At 39.0% G+C, this 25,095-nt stretch overlaps 2 protein-coding genes across 2 annotated transcripts in view; both read right to left on the bottom strand.

Moving 5' to 3' along the window:
* Positions 1-18: 18 nt before the first annotated feature.
* On the bottom strand, positions 19-4,569 carry LOC117987093 (uncharacterized). The gene is made up of 6 exons (XM_069502061.1): positions 4,375-4,569; positions 3,555-3,759; positions 3,065-3,144; positions 2,400-2,597; positions 1,807-1,935; positions 19-1,623 (listed from the first exon to the last, which is right to left on the bottom strand). Exons 1-6 carry the CDS (start codon positions 4,543-4,545, stop codon positions 19-21), a joined length of 2,388 nt encoding a protein of 795 aa, XP_069358162.1. The 5' UTR covers positions 4,546-4,569.
* A 428-nt stretch (positions 4,570-4,997) lies between these two features.
* Positions 4,998-25,095, bottom strand: part of LOC117987085 (disintegrin and metalloproteinase domain-containing protein 10 homolog) — a 201,599-nt gene continuing 181,501 nt past the window's right edge. Inside the window, exons 4-15 of the mRNA XM_034974032.2 lie at positions 23,207-24,019; positions 22,166-22,306; positions 21,267-21,391; positions 18,191-18,319; positions 17,401-17,569; positions 16,594-16,757; positions 15,968-16,135; positions 15,547-15,749; positions 14,773-14,938; positions 13,097-13,230; positions 12,452-12,563; positions 4,998-12,372 (exon numbers count right to left, since the gene is read on the bottom strand). Coding sequence (XP_034829923.1) covers positions 10,819-12,372; positions 12,452-12,563; positions 13,097-13,230; positions 14,773-14,938; positions 15,547-15,749; positions 15,968-16,135; positions 16,594-16,757; positions 17,401-17,569; positions 18,191-18,319; positions 21,267-21,391; positions 22,166-22,306; positions 23,207-24,019 — 3,878 coding nt within the window. The 3' untranslated portion in view covers positions 4,998-10,818. The remainder of the gene's footprint in view (positions 12,373-12,451; positions 12,564-13,096; positions 13,231-14,772; positions 14,939-15,546; positions 15,750-15,967; positions 16,136-16,593; positions 16,758-17,400; positions 17,570-18,190; positions 18,320-21,266; positions 21,392-22,165; positions 22,307-23,206; positions 24,020-25,095) is intronic.

The raw sequence follows: 25,095 nt of genomic DNA, 5'->3' as shown, positions 1-25,095 counted from the left end.
AGGTACGCATAATTATTGTTACTTACACTTTTTATACTTTGTTTTACGCTTTAAGCATTTAGCGTCCATATTGTCTAACATATTATCATAGGAGCCTTTCCTTTTCAATAAACCTTCGTCTTCTGATGGTTCCACCGATTTAAGGGGTAAAAGTCCAACAGCAAACGGTATATTTTCATCCAAAGTTGAACTGATACTCTTATATGTTAAATCTTCATTGTTTTTATGTATGCCTTCATCATATTTCATTGAATCCCATTTTTCAGTTTCAAGTTCGTCATGCTTTGTTAAGTCTACGCTTGGTTCTGATATTTGCGGTTGTTTATTCAAGCCTGGAGCATTATTTTCAGTTTCATTAATTTCACTGTTCTCTTTACCGCTAATGTCCCACTTCAAATCATATGCAGAAGAAAATTCGGTATTCGCATTGGCCGAATGATTTTCTTTATCATCTTCACATAATACGGAATCCATAGTGTTATCAGATTCTTTATCAATGAATTCGTTTTGCTCCATTGTTATCTTACTCTCAATATTCATCAAACCCTTAATGATTTCATCTCGTTCTTGTACCCCACCGTCTAGATTATCTTCGATATAATTTCCATGATTATCATTTTGTTTCGGTGACATCAAGCAGTCTAAAGCATCTTCTTTGAATACATTGGAGTGTGGCAGTTGCAAGCTAAAATCATAACAATCCTCATTTCTCTTCAAATCATCGGTATTCAAGGAACTATATTGTTGACTCATGTTGTCTTCTAAATGAGAACTTTTTGTGTCAAGCAGAGACATGTTAAAACTCGTGTCCAAAGAAGTACTCGTTGGGCAGAATTGGTCCATTACTCTCGCGTCGTTTAACTGTTGTTCCTCATAATACTTTTTGACATCGTCGCTCATAGATTTAGTAAAAAATTGCATATCACTTTCGATACACGAAAAGTCATTTGTATTATCATGAGTTATTGAAGTATTGCTATCTTGAAGATTATGATCTAATACAACGTAGCTTTGATGTCCTCCAAAAGATTCCAAATTATCCGATAGTATAGTGTTTAAACTAGTGTTAATAGGATTATTTTCATGAGCGTTCCTGCCTTTTTCGAAATCATTAGTTGACGCAAAACCTTTTGGACCCATAAGCATTTCTCCACGCTCTATCGATTTGGATAGTTCATCTATACTTTTGATTTCACTTGGGTCTGCTACCTTTTCTATAATATTTGGTTGTTCGATGACTTCGTACTGTATCTCACTGCTTTGAACCATGTCAAGAAGGACTTGTTCGTTGACGTTTATGTAAGACCCGTCACCAGATTCGAACAAGATCGGTAAGTCTGTGGGTAAACCTGCATTCTTTAGTGCATTAACATATTGCGACATAGCGCTGTTTATGCCACTAGTCTCACTGGCAGTACTGGTTACCGCTGTAGTGTAATTCGAGATTATTGTCTCGTTTCCCATCGTATCCTTCGTATAAGGTGTTGTAGAGTTGAGAGTGTTGGAAGGTATCGCCTGATCTATGTACATGAGGTCACTGTCTAAATTGAGGTAGCTTTGAGAGTTGTCATTATTGCAAATGCTGTTTACGGCCTGGGACAGTGTCACTTGATCTATGTAATCCTGAAAAAAAGGAATGAAAAATTTGAACCCCATTGAGGTTTTTTAATGAAACCAGGAATTATTTGTTACAGCCGAAATTGCCCGTTTTTGACTGAATGTTTTATTGATCTGAAATTTCCTAACGACTTCAAAAATCAAAAGTTCCAATAGTTCTCGCAGTTCAAGGACGAAATAATCCGGTACCTGCATATTATGTCGTGTCTGCAAGTGCTTGAGTTGGTGTATGGCCTTCCTTGAATCCTGTTCCCTTCTCAGTAGCGCACGTTCAGCCGCGTTTCGTATCCCGGTGCCACTCTCCCATCCTAAAGCTCGCTAAAAGAGTAGATTAGTGTGACGTGGTGACGTAGATATACTGCAATATGTTTTTCATCGTGTCATGACGAGACAGAACGCGATTGGAGTCCTACATTTTATATGAAGACGTGCAAGATTTGACGTCTTGGCAATCTGAAGCGGTAACGCGCGAGGTATCCTATTGGTCAATCATGCCATAAGGGTAGGCTGGTTTGCAATGTTGGCGAAAGGTCAGGGATGATCAAACTTTGATACATAGAACAAGATTTTTAAAGTGAAACTTCGTATCGGATGCTTGGGATAGGGACGGGACAAATGGCAAATAGTGATTAGTGACATAAACGAGACAGGTTAAGCTTACAGCTGTCGCACCCGAGACGTCCTATTTTTATCGCTCACGCTTTTTTATATTGTGTAAAACAGCTTTAGTCACACAATATCTTTTAACAATCGCGAGCCTAATCCAGTTTTAAATACCATACCTTGAAGCTGGGCCGGCCGCGACGCGGTCTGACCCCACGCGTGGGATCCGTGTAGTTCATCCCTGAGCCGTCCTCGATGTCGAACGGTATTCTCACTACCATGTCATTGTTATTATTCCTGTTGAGTGAGTCGACAGGTTGGCTCGGTGCTGATGGAGGGAGCTGCTGTGGCGTGGACACTTTTGGATCTGTAGTATCCTATAAAAATATTATACCTAATCTTCGAACAGTGCGTGTTGCCAGTGATGACATTGATGGACATATTCGATAATAGGGCTTCATAAGAAAGCTCGAAGTCATTCAGCGGTCGGTCTTCTGGTGCCGACCATATGTGCGAAGAAGCGCGTGGGGTAACTAACATCTGGTCGCCTCAGGTAGATGACGCAAAATCTTTCAGGAATCGCTTTTAGGGTTCGGTACCGGAGACTCTAAAACTATATCTCCTATGTCTACGCGCCCCGCAGAGAATAATTAAAAATTGATTTTTTCTATTACCTAGTTACTGTCCATTAGTACCTACCTAATCGCAAAGTTGCGATAATGCTTAGTAGTGCATTCGTCTACCAAGCTTGAATTTGCCGCCCGGGGCACGGGCTCCGGCTTGCCCCCCCCTAGATCCGGGGCTGCGGATCGGCAGTTGTAAATACAAAATATATTTTTTTTACCTGGGCTTGAGAGTGTATATCGATAAGAGACTGTGGCGGGCGATTTATGACGACCGGCGGAGTGAATACAGGAAGTTCTTCTAAAAAAAGCAGATTTTAAAATATCTACCAGCCGTTACTACCTACCTATCTTTATTTTCAAACAAAATTTACACTTTACAGGACGAAGGAAATAAAATCTTTTCTTCTGCTCAATAGTGACTGTACACGCTTGCCAGTGTGGGTGAAGCCTAGCTAGTGTGCATGTTTTTTTTCAAATTTCCGTCTTAAACTAGATAGAGTAAACATTTTGTTTAACAAGGCCAACCCTAGCCTCACACATTAGATAGAGACATAGAGACACTCCATTACTATTGGCTACAACGCATTATTGCAACAAAAAACCCATAAATTAAGCCAATCACAACAACTGAGATTGCAATGCTGTGCTTTCCCGAAATCGACAAGCTGTAGGTACCTATATGATGAGTTACTAACTAACTATACATACCCGGATTATTAATACCCAATCCCTCTTTAGTGACTTTAGACAAGCCCTTTATCTTCAGGAACTGCGCAGCGGACACCAATTCGTCGAGGTTCTCTTCCAAGCATTGAGTTTTACCGCAATACATGAACTCGACTAGGCATTTCAACACGCCAAACTTCATTTTCAGTATGATTAGCGGTTCTCCAGTCTGTTTTTGTAAGACTTCCTAAAAAACAAGAATTAAGTACCTACCTATAAGGGCGGTTACGCACTCATCCGATCCGAGTCTGTTAAAATACGTTCCAAAGTAGTCGTAGAACTATTTGTATGTTAGCTTATGCCATATTTGACGTAGATATTTTTTATATCCGTATTTACACGGATTCGGATCGGATGAGCGCGTGATCGCTCTAACTGTTTCAATCAATCAATCCATTTACTAACTATTTAAATTATCTGATTATACAGTTTCATGACATGAATGTTGGAAAAGGTCTATGTAAGGCAATGATAATATTATAATTACAATCTATATTCTATGTTACGTTCATATTAGGTACCTATCTACCTACCAGCTGGCGTATAAAATTCGTTGTCACTGATGAGCAAAATACGAAATACGAAACGGACGATAGTAATAAAAATACCTAGTGTGACTCACATTCAGCAGACATTTTAACTTTTTGTGTCAAATTTTATGTCAAAAGTACGATTTTAGACCCCGTACTTTTGACATGACAGTTGACCCATAAATGGCACGTGAGGAGTCATTTTGTACGGACTATACTTTTTTCGTGAAGCTAGTTTTACAGAAGTTATTTATTTTCTACTTGTTACTTACTTGAAAGTATGCACTACTTGCCGCTAGGACTGTTTTGTGTACACGCAAAGTATGCGAGCTGCACATAAGTGTCATGTCCACTAGGGACTGCATCTGTAACAGCTTCCCAAATCTCGACATCAGGTGTTCAGAGTAGTCTTCATAGTGCAAACTGTACCGTATTGGTGCCATTCCATCAAAATTATTAATTTTTTGTATATCAATTCATAGTTTTCAGTTACCTATTAATGTGACAACTATTTGACGGGATTAAACAAAAGAAAGCAAAAATGCATTTGGAATGACTTAAAAAAATTGAATTAGCCGGCCAGTGAGCTGAGTATTCAAACTTTTTGGTGATTGGCTAAGTATTTTGTGATTAAGTAGGTATAGTAAGGTCGAGATGGGAATTGGGGTGGGGACGCCCCGCATTCCCCCGCGCTTTTCCGACGCGGGAACATTACCTAAATCCAATTTTAAAATATTGTTTTATTCTATTTAAGTAAAAATTCCATAATAATTCGACCTTTAGTCGTGACCCGCTGGAGTTCGACTGGTATCTATGGGTATTCATTTATCTTATCTATGGCTAATGTAGCGTTTTGAAACCTACCCACTACCATAATATGTAAAAAAATCATAAATGTGTTGGATTCTTTTATTAAAAAATACAGAAAAAATAGTAAAATGTTAGAAAATGAATTTATTACAAATTTGTATTCATTTGGAATAACATTTTTATGAATAAAAAAAATCAGATGAAAAAACTTATTCTATCACAGACTAATTAAGTACGGGAAACATAAATATACAATAGTTACTTTTATACTTACAAGCGTAATATACATATATTAATAGATAATTAGGTATCTAATATCATGAACATTATACATAGAAGAACAAAGAAAATCGAAATTGAACAGTCGTACTTATAATCATCCAGATTTAGGCACAAAACATGCCTTGAGGCTTCTGCAGTGCACTGTTCATAAAAGTGCACTGCATTCCCGCGTTTCCAAAAGGCAGAAGAAACAAAACACTGCATATAGTTACTTAGTAAAATTTTATTAAACTGAAAATATTATGTGAATGTGATGTCGAATTTAAAGCATTTTTTGAGCGCCGTGTTTTATTTGTAATGAGTGCAAGCAGTCGTTATTATATTATTTAGTGTACACTACGCCATTTGTCATGTTTTGTGCCTTTCTGATTGGAATGTAGGTAGGAATGCATCGATTTGTTCATAAGGCACTTGGAACAAATACTGAGATCATATGGCCAGGTAAATAGCTGCCACTGATTGAAAAACAATTTTTGTTTTTGTAAAACTAACACTTAGAAATCGCTATTTAATACACAATATCCTGTACATCTATTCCGAATAGATTCACATTTTACTGAACTACAAAACCATTACATAGTTCCATCAAGTCTAATCACATTTTTTTCATTTAATTTACATTAAACACGTGCCCTTCAACGTCAATAAATAATAATTGAAATAAGTAGGTTGAATTATTTTATAATGATGGAAATTTTATATTTTTATATTTGGGTTGTTTATGGTAGGCCACACTCTCGTTTAGAGGCAGTATTTACTCATTTTCAAATAATAAGTAATAATTACACTGCTATTATAAAAATTGTATTGTAAACTCTACTTAACAATATCAAAGTTAAGAGTAACAAATAGGATTCAACTATTATTTAAAAATAATTAAAACTAATTTTTGGTAAGAACCAAATTAATTTGGACGTCTGTTCCTCATGATAGTATGACCTCAAAGTAGTATATATGTACTGAAACAATAAAATATAATCTAAACGATCGAAACATATATAATTTCTATTCTAATATAAATTTTTAAGGGGGCTACTACAGGCAAATGCATAGCGATACGATCTACCCAATTATTCTCACATTAAATCCATAGGTACATTAATTTATTACGTTTATGTAACAGTCAAATCCAAAACTTTCGCGCTCCTAGGTTTGACTAGTTAGTACCTACTCAGGTTTGGCAAGACTTCTTAGTCCAAAACTTCATTACTTCACTTTGGACGCCAAACCTATACCTTGGAGAGACTAACTTGGTCAGTCAAATGTCAAAATCAAAACTCGTTTAAGAGTGCGAATCCACCGAGGTAATGTGGAGATGTGTTTTTGACCAATCAGGTTAATGTTAGACGAAGTGAAAATTTTATCACGACATCTCAATAATCTGATTGGTCGAAAACGCGGAGCGGAGCGATCTTGCGTCATTTCGGAATCTGATTGGTCTGCTTCGTCTCCGCTCCGCTCCGCTTCAATAGATAGGTGACAGGAGATAAAAGGGGCCAAAAACAAACTTGAACGGATCTGCGCCCCCACTTTCTCGTAACATACCCTAACATAAATAAGAACAAGTTAGTCAAAGACCGATATAGACTATTTACTTTTGTAGATTTACTAATAGTTTAGGCACATCCAACTCGAGGGACCTTGGTTTGGCCAAAAATTATGGTACCTACTGGACGAAAGTTCGTACTTTGACCGACTTCTTGGTGTTTTGCCAAATCTGAGGATTGACTAAGTAGTTGGACTACGAGTGGCGAAACTTCGGCTTTTGACTATAACATTTATAAGAAAAACTTTAAAATACAAATTTGTAACATTTTCAATACTTTTAGTATCGTCTTAGAAATTGGTTTCTATACAATAATCTAGCTTTTATGTTACCCTTACTTCCCTACACGAAGCTCATAGATGCTATGGCGTTGCCGCAAAAGCATTCGCGACCTTCCTTACTACTCATAATGGAACACATTCTGATATCTGAGACAGAAATCTATTCATTCCCTATTCTTTAGGTAATTCAAAACTTGGGACTTTACATTTACTTAACAGAGGCCTCTCCATCATTCGCTCCATACGAACGTAGTTTGGTGCTCATTTGAATTCTAACCAATCAAACTAGATGTAATTTTGTAGACACATTCTACAAACTAATACATAATATCTGTCTGTGGTTTGCCAGTGTTCCCTAGACTTGTTTTAATATTCATCATCATCATCATCATCAGCCAGTGGACGTCCACTGTTGGGCATAGGCCTTCCCTAAAGAGCACCATCACACCCAGTCCTTGCTCATCCCGCCACTTACCGCCAGCCTCTTTATATCGTCGGTCCATCGTGCTGGAGGGCGTCCCACACTACGCTTGTTTATATGCGGTTTCCACTCAAGGACTTTCAAGTTTTAGTAATATAACACAGGTTTGAAGATTGTATGTAAATTCTTGATACAGTGTAACTTTGAAACTGAATATTTTAACGGACATCTGGAAAAGCACAGATATAGTTATTGGTTCCTAGAACGTGTATTTCATATACCTAGTTTAAAATTGGTTAGTATTTAAATGAGAGCCAAACTACGCTTGTTGGAGCGCACTATGAATAAATCCGTCTTAATTTTTACAACAATTTTCGTTTTCGTCCTAAATAAAATTAAATAACGGCCGAATATTGGTTAGTCTCAAGTGTATAACGTACTGCTCGACAGAGTCGGCTCGTGGGGAGGGTGCAGGTTGCGGGAGGATGACAGCGGCGTAGAATTGTCACCACCACTATCAAATGTCGCCCTCCCGCAACCCGCCGCGTCCTACCTCACAAATCGTCTCAGTGAAACGGCACGCCTATATAGTAGAGTGACTGAAACTTGATATTATTGCTGTATGGATAAAATGTAAAAAAGCAGGCACTAAGAGACCTCCCAGTATTCTGCCGAAAGTAAGTAAGGTACCTATGCTTTCTAACAATATAACAATTTCGTACGAAAATCTTAAACAAAAAGTTGGACCTATTTAATGATAGTTTTAAGAAAAAGCAGCATTTTCTATACATAATTTAGACAAAACTACTTTTTCTCATAAATATCAATGTGAGGATTGGTTTTGATTTGCATAAATAGGTTCAGTTATCATTGGCACTGAATTTTAAAGACAAGTTCTTATTGAACCATTAAATAAATCAGACAAATATGGACATCATCCATTCAATTAAAACTAGGCAGAAAATAAACAATAATCATTTTTGTCCTAATTAGTACATTAACAATAACAATAATTTACATTTCTTATTATAATTAGAGTTTATGTACCATAATATTGTCTCGCTAATACATCGACTAATAAGATCAAATTCTATCCCAGATATTGCAGAATATAGGTAACAAAAATAACAGCAGTTGAGTCAATATCGTTTGATTAAAATTTTAAATATTTAGGAAATAGTTAGTTGTTAGTCAAATCCAATATTTATAGAAAAATATGATTATTTAAAGAAAGTTTATATTTTAATCTCTTAAATACATCGATGTATTAAATATTATTGAATGACATGTTTTGTTAGAGCCGTTCCAGATTGGCGGTTTTTTGCGCGTACAAGCTCGTTTTGTACGCGCGTAAACGTGACCTTTTTGTCACACGCGTGTCGTGCAAGAAGCGCGAAATGCGTGCGACTGTGCGTGTAAGCGCGTATGTCAAAACTAGCGTTAAACGCACAGAAAAATCGATAGTCTGAAATACCCTAGGCTGGGCTTTCTATCACCTGAGAAGCAGCCATAGCGTCTACGTGAGACGCTTTAGCTACTCCTACGGCAGTTTTGCTCAAAATATGCTTATATCCGAGCGTCTTAGAGATAGACTGTACATAGTAGTAACTATAGAGTATAGACTGTACTTTGACTTTACTTAGGGCGGTTTCAGACTAGCGTTTTATACGCGCGTATAAGCTCGTTTTTGGAAGCGCATGTAGGCGCGTATAGGTGCCCCTGTTGGCACACGCTCAACTCATACGATCGTTGACGCGCTTCTAAGCTCGTATAAGCGCGAGCCGCGAGAGAAACCTCCCCTGCAACACCACCGGTTCGAGCGTACACGCTAAAATATGCCCGTATACGCGCGTCTGGTTTTTTGAAGCGCGCGTATGTAGCGCGCGTGTAAGCGCGTATGCTGAAACGACCGTATACGCGCAAAAAAATACGCTAGTCTGAAACCGCCCTTACGAGATAGTCTCGTTTTAACAGTCAGAGTCATTTTGTCTCGCTTTAACTTTATGTAAAGGGACTAAAGTCAAACTATGCACTATTATGTAGATCTCAGGTTTTATGAAAGCCTAGCTTCAGTTTTTTTAAAGCAGTCACATCAGCTATTTCACAGACTTCCGCCCAAGCGATAGCCTACCCAATATTTTGAGCCTAGCCATGATCAATAATAGGATTCTACCCACCGATTTCTACAGACAGAAGTTTAGAATAGGTTTTAATTTCTGTGTGCGTTGTATTGTATCAAATAACGAATTTTTGAAAACATTTTTTAAAAAATCCAAACATAACATGACATGAAGTTAATTAGAAGAAAGTTTGGGATTTGGGAATGAGTTGCAATAACAGTTCTGATGTTCTAATTAGTTTTGTTTTGGGATTCTCAGATCAGGGCGCGTTCAGAACCCTCTAGCTTTAATTTTAAGTTTACGTAATTAATTGACAACATTACGTCAAAAAAAGTGTAGGTATTCAACTTAAACCTAATGGTTCTTAATTGGGCATTGAGTAGAATCCAATGTTGATCGAGTTCTGTCTGTGAGACAGCTATTGTGTTTTAGTGACAAGGTGCAGAAGTATTTTTATAGACATTTATAATTTTTAACAGATTGACATAGTAATTGACAGCTATTGAAAAAAATATCTAGAGGTGAGATGCGTTGTTACCACACGTTGGTTATTGTACTAAGCACATAATGGTTAGGTATATTATCATAATAATATTTGACGCAATCTAATATAAGCTTGTTATTACAATAAACAAATGGACAAATCTTTTTACTGCATAATTAATACATAATTTATTGTATTAAAATAATTATATATGAACACTTTACATAAGTATGAGTAAATTTGTACAATAGGTACATAGTATGTAGAAAAAATAGAGATTCATTTATAGAGATCGTTCAGTGAAACGAAACCATTGCCAGCATACAAATTATTATAATTTATTTACCTATTAAATACATCTAACGATTATCTTCTTAACCAAAGGATCCTGGAAAGTGTAGATCTAAGTCTATAGTTAAATATGGAGAATACATAAGTTCACTTAAATATCTATTTTAACAAGTATGTAGTAGCTATAATTTAATGAAATAGATGGCAACATTAGGATATATCAAAATGCTAGCTGGCGAGGCAAAATGTAAGTATCAGTTAACACAATCCAAGTTTTACCAGAGTATTTGTTTATCTAACGCAACTGAGCAATGGCCTGTTTCAGTGGCGCGCTATCCTAAGGATTAATAGAAGCACATTACAATATTTACATCAGCCGGCGATAGATACATCTGCGAATATCTCAATAATATACACATCGATTAATTAGTTTATTACACTTTCGTAGAAACGACTAACCTAAGTCCCACACGAGAGTCGACTAGTTGTCGATAATTTTGAGGAAGTCCTCCGGGGAGATGTGAATTCCGTCGACGGCGGCACCGTCGGTGGAGTTCGGGACGGTGTTCTTGAGCTCGCCGAAGGTGTAGGTGGTTCTCTTGGCGGCGGAGCGCGGGCGGGACGGCAGCGACGCCTCGCAGTCGAGCGACGCGCGCTTCCAGCAGAAGGCCGGCCGCGGCTCCGCGCCCGCCGACATGGGCATAGCGAGCTGCAGCCGCGAGCCTCGCAGCGCGTTGTCGCTCAGTTGCCGCGCCAGCTTGTTCTTGCCCACCACCAGCTGGAAGCCCCTCAGACTGTCACCCCCCGCACCCATCTTACACAGCTCTGCCTCGCTGGCCTGCCGCGCGAGCTTGGAGGCGGACTCGGCCGCGCTCGAGCGTTTATCGACTAGACTGTTCTGGCGCGACGTCTTTCCGTTCCTCGAAACTCCGTCCCGACTACTACTCCCCGAGGAGCTACTCGTGTTAGTATTGCTACTGTTGTTTGTGACCATATTATCTCTTCGGAGCGTCTCTATGATGTTGTAGAAGTGCTCGGGTTCGTTGGTGCTGTTGTTCCTCGACCGACTCACGTTGTTCGTGCTGTGCCGGTGCGGGCGCATGTGCGCGCGGGGAAGATGGCCGTAGCTGCTCTGTCGCGCGATGCCGGCGCCGGTCTGCCGTCGCGGCATGCTGCAGCTTTTCGGAACAAAAGCATCGTTGCTCAGCAGTACGTTTTCGTACACGTGTGCGTTGTCGAAGTCCTCGTGCGATATGAGGTTCTGTCGACTTTCGGTCGTCTCACGTTTCTGATCCACGGAGTTGCTCTTTTTGTGCCCCTTCCGAATTTTTTGATCGGGTATTTTCTTTCCCAACTTACAATCGCTGGCACTGCGTGGCAGCAAATTTTCGTATCCATGACTGACTCCTTCCTGATTCGTGTTCTCAGTTTTGGGAACACTGTTATTGTCTCCGCCGTTCCTGGCGTGTTTGGGTGCTTTAGAACTAGGTTTGGCGTCAGCGGGACAGGTGAGCTGGGGCAATGTGTCGTGTCGCTTTCTGTCTACGTCGGGTTTCGAAGATTTATCGAGCACGACTTTCGTTTTGTCGCTCTTACAAATTTTAACGCTAAATCGGAACGGAGGTTTGAAAACTACTTGTAACCTAGTTTTTTCTCCGGAGAGGAGATTGGTAGCGCTTTTGGACGGTCTAGTTTTTCTCGTGCTCTTTGAGGCTTGTCTATGAGTTCTTTCGGTGAGACCTAGGGGAATAGATTTAGATTTAGGAATGGAAGTAGGCTGGGGGGAACTGAGGAGCCACTTTTGTACTTTAGTTAGAGCTTCGGTATCTTTAACGGGAGTGGACGAGGAATGCTTTTGCATGGAACTGTAGTCAATCGTTTCCTTTTTAACTTTCAATTTTCGTTTCTTCACTTTGTTCTTGTGTTTCGATAAAATAACATGCTTCGGAGATTTTCCCTCGGCGTTCGTCACGACCGCTGTACTTTCTTTCGGAACTTTATTGGTTTCGTCCGTCTTTGGTGGAATACTTGGCTTCTGAAATAAACATACATTTGTTTAATATTTTGAAATACTTTTCATAAAAGTTAGTCTCAAAAATAAAAGTCACACTTACTCTCTTCTTGATGTTGTGCGAGGGGGATGCTTTGTCGCCCTTCTGCGCGTCCTTCTTACTCCGGTAAGCTCGTGTTCTAAGAGCCACTTTCTTTTTCAGCGGAACTTTTGATCTGTGTGAAATATAATGAAATTAAGGCTGTGGTCACATATCGGTCGAATATTATAGTCTAGAAAACCCATCCCGTTAGCAATTGGTGATAAAGCAAGATACGTTCCGATACTATATTATTATGTCACGTAGAAATGATAGCTGGTATGGGTCTGTTACAGTCAGTAGAATAGATCAATATGGCGACCTGAAGGCCGCTAAACCATCGTTATTATTTTAACATACTGCCATTACTCTACACGCGCTTTTTATTGTTTTACTTTTACATAGGTATTTTGTGATATATAATATTTTTGTTTCCTATAAAAATAAAAATTGTAGGATGTTTGATAGATACCGATGGTATTCCCCATTAAAGTGCATTAATTTGTAATTAGTAGGTATATGTCTAGCTAGACAGAAACGAACAGGTGGACAGACGATATCAAACGAGTCGCAGGGAGCCGCTGAATTTAGGCGGCGCAAGACCGTGTCGTGTGGAAGTCCCTACAAGAGACCTATGTCCAGCCGTGGACGTCTATCGGGTATATTTACCTAACAGCAGTGTGCACGATGAGGCCCTGGTCGGCAGCGTCGGGCAGGCGGACGGTCTCGGTAGTAGAGGAATGGATGATTGTGACTGATTTAATCTTCTTAGCTTGGCGGCCGAAGAAGCGGGTGCTAGCCACCTGCAAACCATCAATTAAATTCATTATAGCTGGAAAAATCCTTAGATATGTATAATAAAAAATAAACTCTCTAGCTTATTTACAACGCGATCAAAGTAAGAATAGGAAAGGTACCTCGACTTGTCAACTGTTACTTAGCGATTGCAAGGAAAATACTTTGTATTTTTATTTCTACAATCATTTCATGCTGATTTAACTAATCTTTAGTAGTTCTCTGGAAAATCTCTTGATATTCCTTCTTACTTTGATTTCATATTAAGTACATGATGAGACCGAGCGTAGATGACGAACGATATCTTTATTCGATAACGATAACGATATTCTTTAAAAATAAAATGTGTCTAGCTATTGCTACATGGTCCCTATAAAAACGATGAATACTCTATTGTGATTTCATATTTCCTTTATGGATTAAAGTTTAATGATGTCAAAGATACAATCCATACTAATATTATAAATGCGAAAGTGTGTCTGTCTGTCTATCTGTCTGCTAGCTTTTCACGGCCCATCCGTTCAACCGATTTTAACGTGGTACAGAGATAGCTTGCATCCCGGGGAAGGACATAGGGTAGTATATTTATATTTTATACTATGTATATTTTCATTCTTAAATATTTTAATGATTAAATTATGATTTATGAATGTTGTAGCTCGTTCGCTAGCATTGTTACAAATTGTTTTGTAGTTATAGCCATTTAGTATTGAGCTGTTCAGTACCTCCTTATCTAAATTAACGTAGAAACTATTAATGAAAGTGTTTTATATATTTTTATCATCCAGGTCTATAGCGGAATCTAGTATGCTGCAGCAACGCTAGAAATAAAATAAAAATGTCTCAAAATTATAATAGGTATTAGTACCGCAAATTGCTAATGAGCGTGGCCGCCATTTTAGTGACGTCAGCTCACGTCACTAAAATGACATCAATGACATTTTACGTCAGTGGTAAAATATACCATCAGCTCGAAACTGAAGTTTCGAGCTGATGGTATATTTTTATTTCAGCTGACGTCAAAATGACGTCATTTCGATGTAAATAGGACATGGTTCCAGCGCAATAGCAATTTGCGGGACTTATACAAGCAATGATGTTTAAAACATTTGACGGAAATAAGAAAGTACCTATCAAAAAGATATGTAGGTTCGTTTGTGATTGGTTATGGTCACTCAAAATGGTTAATGCCCACTGACTTTTTGTTTTTGTCATTTGTTTGGGATTGCGTAACAGAGAAAGCCCCATATTAACTTCTTACCGTGGATAGAGTATAGTGCTATCCTTTTTTGCAGGGAGCTTTGTGAAAGTGATAGCCATCGATTTAGACTTGTCTTTTTAGTTTAGCACAATAAAATCTGTCGATAAAATCTGGTGTTAGTAACGGATTGGACGAGTATAAGGCCTAGTTCGTAGTTATAGTGCATAGTACGTGCTTAGAATTTCTTGTCAGGAAACCCCAATGGGTACTTCTTGGCCCGAACATAGGGCCTCGTTATCAGCAGTGGAGATGCTAACCACTGGACCAACAAGGCAGTCAAGTCACTTACCAGCAGCGCGATAACGGCGAGCAGTATGAGTAGCACGGCGTACCAGTGGCGCAGCACCCAGCGCTTGAAGCCGGCGATGCTCTCGTCCGACAGCAGCAGCTTACGCAGCGTGGCCAGCGGCCCTGACGGGTCCACTTCGCGGCAGCGTTGGAACACATCGCAATACCTAAACAGGAGTCAGGGTCTGTATTTAATACTCAAACAAACGATATATAAAGCACGTGTTAAACTGGTAAAAGAAGACTCGGTACGACAGTCATAGTTTTTACGTTAGATATAGCTTATATTCTGCAATAGCAGCTTTCTAGGGGTTTGACGAGATTTTCCTCCAAAAAAGCGTCTAACCACCAGTAACCTGTAGTCTACTGAAGATTTTTTTACCCATTTGTTAGAATTAATGTTTAGCTCATGATATGCATTAAACTTTGCTATGGTACTTAGCTTACATCTAAGTACATTATTATAGTTAAAGCTGAGAGTCAGAAATTATTAGAAAAGTTGTAGATCTTCTAGAAGTTTCCCAGTGTGCGTTTGGAACCTTTGTAGCTTTAGTTTTAAGTTGACATTAATTTATTATCACCATTTTCTACTTCACTTAAGTAATTCATTGATTGAAAAAAAATACAATTCGAAAGTATTAGGGAACAAAATATTTAATTTGTTCCCTAATACTTATGTTTTCAAGCAAGTGCGCTCCAATCTATATCTCATCTTTTTATTAATAATTGTCGTCAAACGCAAGCCGTGTGCCGTCTTGTACAAAAAAACTCTTACCCATTGTAATCATTACAAGGCGTGCCGGGTTTAGCGTACATGTCTGGCACATCGTATGGCGAGGAGTTCCAGTGGAAGGAGGATATGCAGGGCCCACCCGGCTTGCGGCAGCACAGCTCGCACGCGGAGCGCGGGTCGTCCTTGCGCGGCGCGCACTGGCAGGACTCCAGGCCGTAGGCAAGGCAGATGGAGCCGGTACATTCCTGGAATATAACGCTGGGTTAGGTCGTTTCGTCCCAATATTGAAGGGTTTCAAAGATCACATGACCTGGTCAAATAGATATGTATTTGTACTTTAGTACTGAAGTGTAAGAAAACTGTTCAGTATTCTTGTACCTACTTGCCCAGATGTTTATTCAGTCTTGCTCCGAAGGTATCACTTTGAATTTAGGTACCGCTGAACTGGCCAAGGATGACTTACCCCCATGAAGCAGACCAGCTCCTTGTCGCAGCGAGTGCGGTTGGGCTTGTGTCGGCTGGCGGGGCAGGCGGCGCGCTTGCCGTCGCAGTGCGCCGCGTCACGACAGCCGTTGTCCGAGCGGCACTTGTCGCCGAATTTGAGCGTGCACGACGACGTGCAGCAAGGACCCTGGAACAATTCATCCAAATTGACTCAAATCCGTCGATAGTCCAGAAAGCAGTAAAATCGAGTTTCGTCGGACATAAGAATATTTTTATGGTATCATCTAAATATCAATTTCATATTACCTGACTGATTTCATTATTATTATATCTATCTTAAACGGTGATAGTCCACTGGTTAAGACGTCGGGCTCCTAGTCGGGGGCGTGCACAGGATTTGATACCGGGCACGTACATTTAATTTTTTGGAGGTCTATGCGTTTTAAGAAAATAATTATCACTTGCTTTGATAGTGTCGGAAAACTTGCATACCTGAGATTTGTCCATAAAATTCTCGAAGGTATGTGAAAATGTGTACCTTTTCGCACTTAACCAGTACAGTCGGTAGAATATGGCCAAACCCTTCTCCTTCAGAGAGGAAACCCGTGTTCAATAGTGAGCCGACAATAGGTTGATGATGATTACCTGACTAGGACTGCAAACGCTGTGTTCGGTAAGCGTGCACGGCTTGTAGTGCGGACGAACTGCCTGCGGGCGGCAGCACACGTCCGTGCACTCGGACGCCCAGCCGCAGTCGCACTCCTCGCCTTCCTCAACAACGCCGTTACCACAGATCGCTGGCTGCGGCTCTGCAACACAAATAAAATTAGCAAATTACAATGGTCAATGGGTACCTACATCTTAATCATTCATCAGGGCCTAAACTTCTATGACTAAAAACATTTATGACGCTCAATTCGACCTCTTGTATGTTTACAATTTGAATGTCATATACCAGGAATCAATCAGGTGCCAGGTGTGTGCCCAGGTGAATGCGGTGTAAAGTGTGTTCATGTGTAGCTAAAAATATCTTTATTTTGGCAAGCGTAGATGGTAGATTGAGTGAATTGGAGCTACTCAAGACTAACCCTCTAACAAATAAACCTGGAATAGCGGTGGAATAGTTATACTCTGTTTTGTCTTTTTCCTTCAAATGTCAAATTACTGATGACAGAGAAAGACAAAACAGAGTATAACTATTCCACCGCTATACCAGGTTTATTTGTTAGAGGGTACAGTTCAGTTACGCGTAGTCTTGTCCTGGTGGTAGAGTACCCGTGATTTTGTTGGCACAAGAATACATATGTATATGATACAAAAGGCAGCCACGATGTAGAAAGACACTGAAAAACAGTACAACTAGAATTCCCAGGACAAATCATTGTGCCTGAAAAGTTGCCCATGATTGCCAACCTGCCTTAGAAGATCAATCAGTCCAAAAATCCAACTTACCCGTAAAGCATCCCTTTGGCGAGCGAGCCTTGTTGTTGAGCACGGGGTCTATAGCTCGCAGGGAGCAAGGCGAGAATTTGTTGTTGTTCTTTCGATCGCCGCTGGTGGCGCGGGCGAACATTATGTAGTTGCCGTCCTCCCCGAAAGGCGTGCACATTTCTGGATCGTGCTAGAATATAACAGCGAAAATAAGGATTAATGAAAATTATTTGATTCTGAACTCCATAAAATTAACTTGAATTCGTTCCTCCAACGATATTATTATCGAACTATCTACCCGACAAGTGAAAAATTGAGTACCTACCTATTCAAGGTTAAGGTAATAAAATATTGTGACGGATAGTTAGTTCATTATTTATGCAGTCGGGCCACAAATGGATCAGAAACGGCATCTCTCTCGAAGCGGTTATATTCTCTTTGTAGCCTTTTCCTTTGTTAACTTAACCGTTTTCTTTATTACTTACCACATAAAATCTGTTCTTGGTTTATCCCTTCCTCCCCTCTACCTTCTTTTTCTCTACAGATATGAGAAGAATGTTATATCTAAATAATATATAAAAGGAAAAGGTGACAGACTGATTGACTGATCTATCAACGCACAGCTCAAACTACTGGACGGATCGGGCTGAAATTTGGCATGCAGATAGCTATAATGACGTAGGTAACCGCTAAGAAAGGATTTTTGAAAATTCAACCCCTAAGTGGGTGAAATAGGGATTTGAAATTCGTGTGGTCTACGCGGATGAGGTCGCGAGCATAAGCTAGTAATATATAAAAAAGAATAATGTACCGGCGATCCGAAGTTATGTCCGATCTCGTGCGCGAGCGTAACGTGCGAGACGGCGGGCGGCACGTGCTTGCCGTAGTTCAGCAACGTCACGATGCCCGTGTTGAGGGACTTCATGCTGCCGCGGTAGTGCTGTGAAATAATAATAACAGTGATATTCTTTATGCAAGCCGTTTTTAGGGTTGTGTATCTCCAGAGAAAAAAAAGGAACATAAGATAAAAAGAGACAATAGGACAAAAAGAGGAAATAGGATCACTTCGTTGCCTGTTTGTCTGTGTGTTTGTCGTTTCTGTCAAGACCCGTCAAGGAATCAAAACCTGTAAGGCACTTTCAGTTGACCTAGATTCGTGTTTGGCTAGTAGCAATTTCTTATAGTACAAGTAAAGGGAAAAATCCGAAAACCATGAGTTTGTAGTTACACCACTAATTCCGTCTGATTGAATTTGACGCCCCCGTAGAAGAAATTTCAACTGGCTCTTTTATTCACGTGTCTTCCATCGTCACTCGCGTTCGCTGAGAGTATAGTATACTCCACTGGCTTTGTAGTTACACCACTAATTCCGTCTGATTGAATTTGAAGCCCCCGTAGAAGGGAATTTCAACTGGCATTTTTCTAAACTTTTCATATACTAGCATGCAACCTAAGGCCTAAATAATGTATCATTTCGACACAATTTCGAGGTTCAGAGTACCAGCAGTAACTGGTAGTGCTGCAAAACAATTAAACTTTAACACGAACACTGCAACGCCGGAAAGTGGGACTGCCAAAATATACAATGCTCGTTAAAACTCCAAGTTTTAATAGAATCAAAAATTTAACTTCTCTTTCTTTGTTTAGTGATTTATTTGAAGAATTAATGAATTGTTTGCTTGGAATAACAAACTGAAATTAAAGTATCGCTGCATTTACATGGAAACATTTTTCTCGTAAAATATTGTCGGTCAATAGATTCAGTTCAGAAATATCGACCTACTCGTATGATGACTACTTTCCGGCATTTGCTGTATGGACAAAATGTTCAAGTCATAATAATAGTCACCTAATGTTCAAGAAACACCACATATATTTAAGTTAATTATAAATGTTTCAATATTCGGCTGTAAATAAAATTATAACTTTAGTCTTAGGCCTTAGCGGGCGGCCCAGGTGGGAGCGGGTGCGTCCTGCAGGAAGGGCAGCGGATGCAATGCCATACTTTCCATGCCATTCAACACCCTCTCTCGATTACACATCCGCGCGTCTTCCTTCTAATTTCATGTAAATATTATTTTTACACGCTGCCAGCCCTGCAGGACGCACCCGTTCCCACCTGGGGCGCCGACTTAATCGTGGTTTAGGTCTGGTGTTTTGAAAGTTTATAACATTGAAATTTTATATTTCGATGACCAATTAATAGAATAAGTTGGAACAACCATTTATTTTGCCAAATCAAAAAACCTTCGTGAGATTGGACATCATTGTAGCAGTCAATATCCCGGAAATGAGTTAACAACATTAGGCTTTAACGGCAATTCTGCTTTCAAGCATTATTTCGGTCAAGGACCGTAATTACGACTACGCACTAAAACGTTAATGTTTTTCCTTCCTTAACGACAAACAAATGCCTTTCAATTGTGATTGGTTGCTAATATAATGACTAGGGCGTTTTCGATAGTTCTAGACAGCTCATGCTGATTGAAGAATCAAAATAAATAGGTTGTTAAACAAGTTGGTTTAGGTAAGTTCAGTAAAAAGAGTTCAGGACGACGAGAGCGCGGAAAGCGGTATGTTGATTGAAGAACCAATTGGGTGCTCCACTTCGTATACTAACAAATAGATAAATAAAACACGATAAATAAATCACCCTCAGATCTCTTTTTTCAAATAAAGTTACTTAACAAAGTTATACAAGATTTCAGCAGCGATAAGAAGCAAAAATTAAATAAATAAAGAAGAACTGCCCAATGCAGTTGGTAGGGAGTTAAAAGTTTTGCAAGAACTCGCCGTATTTTTCCAGCTAAGGATGCTTTTCTCTTCTGCTCATAAGTGTCGTCACTTACCACCAGGTGAGATGGCAGTCAGGTAAATAAATAAATTAAAAAAAATATTTTTATTTAATTAAACTTTCATAAGTATTTTTGAATCGTCAGCTGCATTTACCACCGGTTCGGAATGCCTTTCCTACCGAGCAAGGGCTTACTTATCATCAAAATAAAAAAAAACTGTCTGCTGTTAAAATCTCAACTAGAAGGTTGCAAGGGTCCAAATCCCAATAAAGAGGTTTAGTGGAAGACTAGATCCAATTATGTGATGGATCCAATCAAATCTTATCCTTCAGTACAATAGAGTGGTGCACTAAAAGATAATTCCCGGTGGACTCAGGACTAATGCAAGGAATGGAAGCTATAGTAGCAACTGGATAGTCGTAAGTGCTTTGGGCTGGTTTAATTGTTTGACACTTTGAAAATTAAGGGTCCTTCATATTCAAGAATGCTTGTACCTATATGAAATTTACCAAAAAGATAGTTTTCGTAACCTTCTAAAACCTTTTCCCCTATACTAGAGCTAAGCGAAAAAATTTACCAATTTTACCATTTTAAGGTATTGTCAAAACTCGCAATCCTAAATCAAAACTGTTTCAACTCAATTTTTTTTAAATAATCTACAGAAGAAATTATTTCATAGTTACAACAGTTTTCCCGGACAGATACAACAGAGTTTACTTAACAACCCGAATTTACTTAGAAGAAACCCAGGGAGGGTTTCTTACACAATTTATATATTTTTAACTAGCTAATGCCCGCGACTTAGTCTGCGTAGATTTAGATTTTTTTAAATCCCGTGGGATTTTGATTTTCTTTTTTTTCTCCAGGTCTTTAACTTTAATATATCCATGCAAAAAATCATATCAATCCGTTGGTCGGTTGCGAGATGCGACGTGCCTAAAGGACAAATCAACATGTATACTATACAATATGTATGTGTACTTATGGGCTATTATATAGATACTACTTCTATGGTTAGGTCACACTGTACAAAACAAACACGCTCGCATTTATAATTAGTGTAGTGATTTTTGTTAGTTAAAAGTTACTCACGCCATTCTTTTCGCAAACTCCGCCCGCGTTCTTTAGATCCCCCGTCCACGCCAATCCCAGCGTACCCATCTCAAAGTCGCGGTACGTGAACATGTACGCCAAGCAAAACGCGTCGTAATCTTCCTCTGAATTCAAAACGTACTTTAATTAATAAAAGGCTATATAAATTAAGAAATGAATTAGTATTCTGTCAGACGGAGAAAAAGAACAAAGGACGAATTTAATTAATTCTATTAAAAGCGTTAGTTTTTTGGTAAAATAATATTACGACTCTCTTTTCTATATCAATAGAAACTATTTACTCAAACATTGGATGAGTTTTATTTTTACAAACGGACTACGTCTAAGCAGTGGTCCGACCGCTGCCGGCGCGCGCCGACGAGAAAACGACTAGGTAACTATCGGCGATTTTCTCTCTCAGGAAACGCACAATAAATGTACATTCGGTGTAAACGAAAGAGATGCATATATCAAAAGTTGCTCTCTGACTGTTCACACTGCCGGCGACGACTCGCTTTTCTAGTTTTGTCGACGAGCTTTTAAAAATAAACTCGCTCAGCGATGCTCGCTCGCTTGAACACTTGAACGCGCGCGTAGGTTTGCACAGGACTGAGCGATCTCGGCCCGCGGGCGAATGGCGCGAGTAATCGCTCGTCGCACTTGCACACTCGCTTATAGCCCGGCGACAAAACTATCGAAGCTACACACTCGCTTGCCGCTGATCGCCAACTCGTTTAAGTTTCTAGTTCTACTCGTTCATCGTCGGCGGTCGAACAACTGCCTTAAGCGGACTATGATCAACAGGAGTGCGGACACAGACGTTCGTTGGAACATATTGTTACTATGAAGCGCCGCATCTAAGTAGAACATTAATTTCGCTGCATAATAGCTATTCTCACCTGAAAACAGTTCCAAATACTTCTCTACTCCGTAATTGTTAGGAAACCTGTAAGCTGGGTCTTTTAGAGCGTCTAGCGTGTGGACCTTGATTCTTTTAATCATAAACGTAATGTTATCCGGTTTTCCATCTTGATTGAAATCTAAAATGAAACGTAAAAGTTCTTAAACTTAATCGAAGGATTAGTTAAATGAGGTCAAATTTAATTTAAAGCGATTTTATTTCCCAATGTTTACTTTTTAGCCGACTTCAAAAAAAGGAGGAGGTTCTCAATTCGTCGGAATCTTTCTTTTTTAATGTATGTAACCGGATTACTCGAAGACGCCTGGACTGATTTTGAAAATTCGTTTTTTGTTCGAAAGGGTATACTTCAAAGTTGGTCCCATTTAAATTTGGTGAAGATCTGATGAACATCTTCGAAGATAGTTTTCACTAGCCCTTAAATCCTCTTCAACCTAGTTGCCTGGTAGAGATCGCTTCACAGCGATAAGGCCGCTGATTGTATGTTCTTCTTTTACATGTTTCTTTTTGTGTCTTTTCTTTTTGGTGTACAATAAAGAATATTAAATAAATAAATAAAAGATAGATACTGGAACTCCTCAACGGATAAGAGTAAATTGTGAAATAAATTTTTTTTACAAAAAAAAATAAAAACCGACTTCGATACACAAACACTAAAAATTGAAAAATAATTTAATTTATTACCGAATATATTATGTATACAAGAGTTAATATAGTTTCATAATAATATTTTTTGGGGTCGGTGTCAATGAGGTGCCATTGTGGAGTCTGATAAAAATATGAAGACGATTCGCGCAGCTAAAGCTAATTCGGCACCAAAAAGTATTATTATGGAACTATATTAACTCTTGTATACATAATATATTCGGTAATAAATTAAATTATTTTTCAATTTTTAGTGTTTGTGTATCGAAGTCGGTTTTTATTTTTTTAGTAATTTTTTTTAATAAGTATTTCCTTTTGTAAAATACTTAATTTTATTGAAAAAATAAGCTACGGTTGAAAAATTAAAATATTATACCTGTCACTTTATAAATAGCATTAACTTTCTGTACGTGACGTGTCATAACTTCAATACACGCCTCTTCCGAACCATATCTCTGATAAAACATATGATCAGCTTGTAAATATACTAAACAAGTTGTTTTTCTTGGATCTACTGTAGCTCTTTTATTCACGTGTCTTCCATCATCACTCGCGTTCGCTGAGAGTATAGTATACCCCACTGGCTCCTTCTTAACTATATCCTTACTAACAGTCACAACACCTGCTTTAGTTTTTATCACTTCGACATGCGTCTTTGGCTTCGGTCTCGATTCCTCAGAATCGAGTCGCACTTTAGTAATGAGGTTACTTTTATCGATTTTGGTTTTTGGTTTTCTCGTACTGAACTTATCAAACGGATCACTATTACTGGTATACGGGACGTCTAAGTCTAACGGTAGTTCGGGGTTCTTCTTTGGCTCGTCGTCTTGCATTTCGTCATCGGGAAGCCATCGCTTCTTTCGTCTGTTTATTTCGCTATTCAAGTCTTCTGTGTGGTTGCTGAAGGGTACTTCTTCGACAATTACTTGGTCAGTAAAGTTGAATAGTTCCCCTTGGTACCCGAGCTTGCCTTTGACGTGCAGTAGATGTGAAGCGCAGTGAGGATTCTCATGGCCGGCATGCGGATGCTCGACGTCTGATCTCCTGTAGATGACACTGTGCATGGAAGGATGGTTGACGTCGTACCGGGAAAGAGGTTCAACGTAATATTCTTCTGTAGGAGTCCATATTGTTCCATCGAAGAGACCGTCTGCGGTGATGACTCCGTAAACGAGTGAAGCATCATCATCTGTAAAATAAAATAAAAACATTAATTTTTTATCTGTTAGCTAAGCCTTATTTTTTATAACTGTGACACAGTTTTACGGAAATCTATCTGATAAACCACAAAGTTTCTAGAACGTGTCTACAAAATTTCGTTGAGTTTGATTCGTTAATACTCCCCACTTTTATATGGAAAGTTTAATGTCACCTGTAACGTAATTTTAACCGCCTGTCATATAACTGAATCCAAATCGATAAATTTAAGATTTTATGAATCGGTCACAGCTTTATCAAGTGGTTAATTTACACACAGCCATATAAATGGACTGCTATATTTTATGCAAACTAATTCGAGGTGCAAAGAGCCTCCAGACATCCAATGTACTTATATAGCGACTTGCATTCGTTACTGAAAACCGCTCATAAATAACCGTAATTACAACTTCCCCTCGACTTTCGTAGCATTTTATTTTACTGATACAAGCTGACCTGCCACGGCTCTGCTCAGTCAGTTCTCGCTTCATAAAGCGAAAATAGTGTAAATCCTCTTAAAACACGAAAGGAGAGCAGAGAGTATTGCGGACTAGGATCTCTTCTGGAGATAGACATCAACTACTTCGTCCCAGGCCAAGTGAAAACAAAATGGACACCGGAGGTTTTTAAAACTACATAAATGGATGTAGACTGCTACTACTTAAAGATTTTTGAATCTTTGAGATGAGTTTTTGAATCGCCACTGAATCTACCACTGGTACTAGTTCTCTCTCCTCTTCCAACCGAGAAGGACCAGTAAGAAACTTGGCGGTTAAGATTATAAGATAAATAACGAAACACAAGCGTATGTGTAAACAGTATTATTCCACATATTATTGTACATTATTAATATTGAAACAAGTTGAGTGGGTTGTGTGTTACGCCGGAGACAAGAAAGTCAAACTCCCAAGAAGCACACTCCATTAAACTTGTGAACTAATTTCATCAAATTTCACTTTGTCTTGAATGTAGCAGATGGGTAGCACCTCGTAATTTCGTTTTATTAAGTTTGCTACAGAATATTGAAGTTTGTTACCAGTCCTTAATTTATTATCTCAACGACGCGGA

This window comes from Maniola hyperantus, chromosome 12 (genome assembly GCF_902806685.2).
Source record: "Maniola hyperantus chromosome 12, iAphHyp1.2, whole genome shotgun sequence".
Lineage (NCBI taxonomy): Eukaryota > Metazoa > Arthropoda > Insecta > Lepidoptera > Nymphalidae > Maniola > Maniola hyperantus.
This window is presented reverse-complemented; position numbering and strand designations above follow the sequence as displayed.

Excerpts from the sequence above, each read along its gene's own strand:
- LOC117987093 (XM_069502061.1), bottom strand. The coding sequence starts at position 4,545 with ATGGCACCAATACGGTACAGTTTGCACTATGAAGACTACTCTGAACAC. Across the intron at positions 3,145-3,554 it reads ATTGGGTATTAATAATCCGG|AAGAACTTCCTGTATTCACT; the intron begins GTATGTATAGTT and ends TGCTTTTTTTAG. Across the intron at positions 2,598-3,064 it reads ATATACACTCTCAAGCCCAG|GATACTACAGATCCAAAAGT; the intron begins GTAAAAAAAATA and ends ATATTTTTATAG.